This window comes from Gavialis gangeticus, unplaced genomic scaffold (assembly GCF_001723915.1).
Source record: "Gavialis gangeticus isolate Ggan-Ray unplaced genomic scaffold, GavGan_comp1, whole genome shotgun sequence".
NCBI classification, from domain to species: domain Eukaryota; kingdom Metazoa; phylum Chordata; order Crocodylia; family Gavialidae; genus Gavialis; species Gavialis gangeticus.
Genome location: NW_017728973.1, coordinates 2,552,164 through 2,558,514, shown reverse-complemented (window position 1 = coordinate 2,558,514; position 6,351 = coordinate 2,552,164). Strand labels below are relative to the sequence as shown.

The following is a 6,351-nucleotide window of genomic DNA, read 5'->3' as shown; positions in this document are numbered from 1 at the left end:
TTCTTTATGGTAAGGGTGGACAAAATCTGGAAGGGGCTCCCAAGGGAGGTGGTGCTTTCCCCTACCTTGGAGGTCTTTAAGAGGTGACTGGACAAGCACCTGGCTGGGGTCATCTGACCCCAATGCTCTTTCCTGCCTGGGGAAGGGGGTTGGATTCTATGATCTGCCGAGGTCCCTTCCAAACCCAATATTTATGAATCTATGAACTGCTCCGAGACAGATCAGTGGCAGCAAAAGAACCATGCATGAAAGTCTGACTACATCACACCTGATGTGTTCAAAGCAGCATTTCCCAACCACTGTGCTGCAGGCACGTCCATATGTGCCGCAGTATTTTGGGCTGGAGTCACAGCCCCCTGCCTGCTGCTATTGCGGACAGACAGATGGGGAGCGTGGCTCTAACCAGGCGGGGGGTGTGGCTCCAGCCCAAAATGCCGTCCAGCTGTGCACCATCCCACCCAGTCAGCATGTGGCTGGCCACGTGCCACCTGCGCCCTCCCGCCCCAGTCGGTGTCTGGCTAGCCACGCACTATCCCCCCACCCCAACCCTGCATCTGGTGTGCCACAGTGCTTTTTTAATTAGGTAAGTGTGCCATGGGGCAAAAAAGGTTAGGAAACACTGACTCAGAGGACAGCTCCTTTGAGAGACTTCTACTAAACAATGGGGCATCAGAACCCTGCTCTCCTCTCACTTATCAGGCTTTGTTTTTTCTACAGAAGTTTCGAGCAGAGCAAAACAAGGAAGATCTTTGTGGCTCAAACACTCACCGAAGGGCTGCCACTGGCATTGAGGAGGAAGTTGGCAGTGTGGGCTGCAGCAGGAGGCTGATTAGGGATAGGCCGGTGGCCAAGCGCCATGCCTACAATGGCAGTCATGTGGGTTTCAGTGCCAAAGACGTGGATGGGGATCCCAGTAGTTTTTCCTGCACACACATAGAAGAAACCTATCAGGCTTGGTGGATGCAGTTCTTCAAGGTACAAAAAGAGAGCAATGGAAACAGATACCAAACACAGAAACGTTAAGGTTGAATCTTCTTACCCACTTCACCCATGACTCGCAGCCCCTCCTGGTAGTTTGGGCCTCCTCTCCGCACAAAGATCCTCACCTCATGCTCTTTCAGAGGGCCTTGGTAATCTTTAATAGCTCTCACAATACCCTGAAAGACAGCAGATGGGCCATCTGAGTGGGGAGGTGCTCTTGCAGTGACAAGGCAAGAATTGCATCATTCACCCTTTAACACAAAGCTTATAAAATGAAGCGTAATTATGTAATATGTAGGGACCTACTGAATTTGTGGAGGAAGTGGGGTGTGACAGCTTTTTTAATCTTGCAGGTTCATCCCACCCTCCACTGTTTGGTGGAAGGGCCATGCTACTCGCTCCTGATTGGCAGGGAGGCAAAAACCATGATATTTTAAACTGGTTTTTGCCTCCCCACTGCTGATTAGCTAAGGGGCTCCCAATGGCTCTGCTGCTGACCAGTAGGAAGGCAAAAACGGTACCATATGTAAAACTGAGGTTTTTGCTTACCCACTGATCAGGAGTGAGTGGCAGGTGGCAGGGACAGGGCTTGTCATATTAAAGGAGCTGCCATGCACCCCACTTCCACTGTGATAATGTAGGAAAAAAGGATGAACAGTGAAGAGACTGGTAGGCCAGGGTGTGGTCTAGGAATCTGGTTCCAGGAGGAGGTCTAGGAGAAAACCCTCAGGAATGAGAAAAGAAAGTAAGAACAACTGTTTTGTGTATTGGAAACAATTAGCTAGGTATGTGTGGAAGTTTCCAGGTAGACAATGGAGTAAGAGAGCAGAGCATGAGCTGATCTTCTGGAGCCAAATCAGCTTGGGATTGCTGGACTCTCCCTCCCTAACCCACTTGTTCAGCGTTCTGATCAAATGCTTGTAATTGTAATTAGCAATGTGACACGGCCACACGGTATCTCACATGTAGTTTGTATTTTGTTATAGCATTTTAAAGTGTTTGGTTAAAGTAACACTACAACTGCTACTGGCCTTTGGATTTTATAAAAGCATTTTAGCTTAATTACTGCCATGGTCAGTCACATTCCAACACAAAGCAAGAATTACAGCATGCACCCTGGCCAAGCACATGCTCCAATCCTGGCCCAGGGGGACAATCTCTGCTGAGATGGTCAATAAAGAAACCCAGCTGGGAGCATGTTTGTAAGTAGCTGGCACAAATCTGTACATTTCCTAGCATTTCAGAATATCTTGTTACCTTGAACGTGGCTGCCACATTGGTGAAGTTAGCAATGCTGCCTCCAATGATCAGGATTTTTCCTTAGCAAACAGAGAGAAAGAGACACTACTGAGAACATGGCATACAAATGTACTTCTTAAAACTATGAAGCAGCTTAGAAAAAGGAGTTGCGAACAGGATCCACCAGCTCAGGCTGCTGGCAACAGCGCAGCACAGATCATTTGTCTGGAGTCTGCATCATATTTGATAATAGACCTGTACATCTAACAGCAAGCTTTCTGATGACAGCCAGAGACTACTTGCAATTCTGCCCTTTACACTGCAAGAGACACTGGATTTTGTCAGGGAAAGCAGATGTGACAAAAGAGGCCCCTCATTCTTTCTGCAGGGTCACGATAATGCATCTCATGCTAAAAGGCTTATACTACTTATGCCAACACCATACTTCAATAAGCTGTTCCAGACAAGTCCAAAACCAAGAGCAGCTCAGATTTATCCAGACAGCATTTGGGTCAATACAGCAACATACCTGCGCTCTTTATGTTGGCCTGGAAAAGCTCCGTTTGCACTGTCACAAGCAAGAATGCATGACACCAGAAGGATTGCTAGAGTCCAACATCTTACACCTTTACTTACCCTCAGGATGCTTCTCCTGGGTCATGAGGGAGAGAATAGTCTTAGCATAATCATAGGTCTGCTGCTCACTTGGGGCTCCGGAGTATTCCCCATAGTTTGCCAGTTCGTTCACGCCCCCCAGGTCACAAATGGTATCACTGTAAGAAAGGAAGAAAGTTTGGCACTTCTCAGGCAGCACAGAAACATGCAGAAACAATTGGCTCTACTATTTCCTGAGGATGAGGTCGATTTCCCCATGGGGGCTAACGTGACTATATTTCCAAAGGAGGGAAACTTTATGACTGTCACAAAGGTAAAATTCAGACAGTTTCTTTCTGCCCTTCCAAACCAGACAGACAGAGATCATAAGAACACATGCTGAGCCCAGCACCAGGGATTCTATCAATGGGACTGATAGTCTGCACCTGCCAGTCTGGAAGTAGGAAAAGAGGTTCTGAAGTACAGTGTGGGGAGGTACGCTGGAAGAAAGACCTACAGAACTGGGCTTAGGTTCCTCCCTTGGGCGCTGTTTTTAGAGCATGGTGCATTACCTGCCACCAGAATGAAACTGCACTCTGTTCCCCATCAGAGATACAACACATGCACTACACTCAAGAAACACTTCAGGGCAACACTTCTCAGCTCAGGCCAAGTCCCAGCCACCTGCAACATGGAAGCTGCTGCTGCTGCTCTAAGCAAACTTCCCCTTTGGGCTTTCACACTGGCTTTCTAGGGTCAGAATCCTTCTCCTCTTTAGAAATCCTACACTTAGTACCTGTAGACCACAGATGCACCACCTCCAGCCACCATGGTCCAGATCCTTCCCTTTGGGTTGAGAAGAGTCAGTTTCAGGCTGGCTCCACTCTTTGCATCCAGATCAGCAATGTAGGCTTCCTGAAGACAGACAGAAGTTTTAAAATTCCCCCTTGCTATTTTTTTTTCCAGGTTAGTGAATGCATCCTCCTTGTGGAGCAGGTTGGGGTAAAGCTGCCAGGCCTGATGTCCTGATGTTCCAGCTCACCTGGACTAAGATTGGATTTATAGGAGCTCAGCATTTCTGAGAACCAGAACGACTCCTGTCCTAGTGTCTCCTATAGCAGGCCTTGGAAGCCTGTTTTGACTGACCAGTCTATCTGTATTTCCAACCCATCTAACTACTTCTCTTAACAGCCTTGGCAGGACTGTTCTTTATTATATCATACAGCTTTATCATCATAGATAAGTAAGGCTGAAAGACCTCAAGAAATCATCTAATTCAACCAGGGATTGAACCTGAAACTGAAGTTATTAGAGCCATGCTCTTACCAACTAAGCTATGCTCTTCAGGACTTTGTCCAGTCCCATTTCAAGAGACCTAGAGACATGAGCATTTGAGGAACACCTACCTGGAGGAGTTGCATCTCACCACTGGAACCAGTGGGAAATGGATTAAAATTCCAGCCTGGGGGACCATCAACCCCTCCCACCAACCAAGCACTTCCATTACCAAAGAGACCATGACAAATGGAACCAAAATAAAACCCAAACAGGAGCTTGCACTGACAGTGGAGAACAAGCACCATCTCATTACTGGACATGGCTTTCCTCCCAGCCCCCAACAAACACCTGGTCGATGGAGCAGAATTTGGCTCCCCTTGATCATTACTTATGGAAATCCTACCCTCTAGGAAATGCATGCTCTTTTATTAAGCCTATAACCTGTTTGTCCCTCACATATATAAATCTGGGCAGGAGGTCATTGGTAAACTACACATATATAAATCTGGGCAGGAGGTCATTGGTAAACTACTGAGCTGCAATTTTTTTTTCCCCTTAGTGCTTGCTCTTGCAAACTGTAAACTACTCACTTAAGACAGGAGTCAGGACTACTCACAAAGGAACTTCTGGAGTGCTACCAAGTCAGCTACAGCTCGACAAGGCTGCATCACCCACTACATTTCTATCAGAATATCTCGTGTCATATCAAGGTAGTCAGTTCACTTCACCATTCATACCACACTTTGGAAGCTGTGAGGTTTCCATGGCCCCATAGACCAAAATTGCAAAAAAAAAAAAAAAGGAATGTTTTCTAAAACCAGCCCTTTGAATCATCAGCTGCAGCTGTCAGAAGTTTTGATTTTGGTACAGACTAAGGTCAGACCTGGTAACCAAATCAGCCAATAGTCTTATTCTCTTTCTACCTATACCACAGCCAGAGATGTAATGACAGAAACCCCCCCACCACAAACCACTGCCCCATCTAGCAGTGAGTTCCTTTAGTGTTGTGAAGCACTGCTGTAATAAGAGTTCATTAGCAATCTCAAGGAACATGCAGACATAATAACCTTCAGAGTGACTTGCAGGTGGATGATTCAGACTGAATGAAATCAAAATAATCTACTCAAGTGCTAATTGAGTTAAGTGTCAGCATCCAGCAAGCTACATGGGGAGAAATATCTAAATGGATTTCTTGGCCACATTACAAAAAACCTTTCCCAATTTAAGAAGCATTATGATTATTAAAATGAAGGTGCTGAATAGAAGACAAATCCTCCTCAACATGCCAGACCCAAGCACCTGACAAGTCACTGCTTGATTAAGGAGAGTGCATTATGTCTGATGAAACTCCAAGTCTGCCATGAGCCTCTGTACGCAGAATATGCTTTTACAAGGTTAGGTACAGACATTAAAAAAAAAAAAAAGCTAGAGGTGGAAATCGATTTAAGTTACCTGGTTTTCTGTACATGGCGTAGTTTAGACTGGCAGCGAACAGAACACACATTTGTCCCATTGCAGGTTTAGACTGGCTTCCAATCACTTATACCAGAAAAAGTGTAATGTCTGTACCAGGGATGTGAAAGGTTAAATGATTAACCGATAAACCTGGCGAGAGCCGGTTATGGCTGATGGGTTATCATTTGGCATGGGGCAGGCATGGAGCAGTCTGGTGGGGTGGGGGAAAGAAGTGGGAAGCCTTGCTGTACCACAGCAGGAGAAGGGAAGGTGGCAGGGCAGGTGGGCAGAGGGACTAGTACACCCCTCACCTATGAGGTTAATGAGGAAAAAAAATATTGAGCAGTCTAATGACTCAATTAAGTAATTAGCTGTTCCTTCATAGATGTTCCCTCTCTCAGCTTCAGGTGAGCTGCCCCTCGTCTGGTGGAGCTTGCCAGCAGCATGACTGGGCTGCTGTGTTACTAGTTAACCATTTAACAAATATAATTAGAGGAGGCTAAAATGGATAGTTTTTTAAACGATATTTACATCCCTAATCTGTACCTGACCTTAAAGTGTCTTAAGTCAAGGGTACAGGGGTGTAGGTTGTAGCTGTGTTCGTCTAAGGACATAGGCAGACAAGGTTCTTTGGGTGAATCTGATATCTTTTATTAGACCAACTTAAATAGTTGGAAAAAAAAATTTTAAGCAAGCTTTTGGGTTCAAAAATCCTTTGTCAGGCTGAGGAAGTTTCTGCAGTTGGTGTGTGCCCTTCCTGGATGGAATGAAAAGCAAAGAAGCCAGAGGCTGGGCTGGTCTGCA

The 6,351-nt window shown here is 46.0% G+C and overlaps 1 protein-coding gene across 2 annotated transcripts in view; it reads right to left on the bottom strand.

Annotated features, from left to right (window-relative positions):
- Positions 1 to 6,351, bottom strand: part of ACLY (ATP citrate lyase) — a 40,623-nt gene that overhangs the window by 16,814 nt on the left and 17,458 nt on the right. For both annotated transcript variants that reach the window (XM_019506286.1, XM_019506296.1), the window contains exons 8-12: positions 3,611 to 3,729; positions 2,857 to 2,993; positions 2,239 to 2,300; positions 1,040 to 1,157; positions 769 to 923 (exon numbers count right to left, since the gene is read on the bottom strand). In XM_019506286.1, coding sequence (XP_019361831.1) covers positions 769 to 923; positions 1,040 to 1,157; positions 2,239 to 2,300; positions 2,857 to 2,993; positions 3,611 to 3,729 — 591 coding nt within the window. The remainder of the gene's footprint in view (positions 1 to 768; positions 924 to 1,039; positions 1,158 to 2,238; positions 2,301 to 2,856; positions 2,994 to 3,610; positions 3,730 to 6,351) is intronic.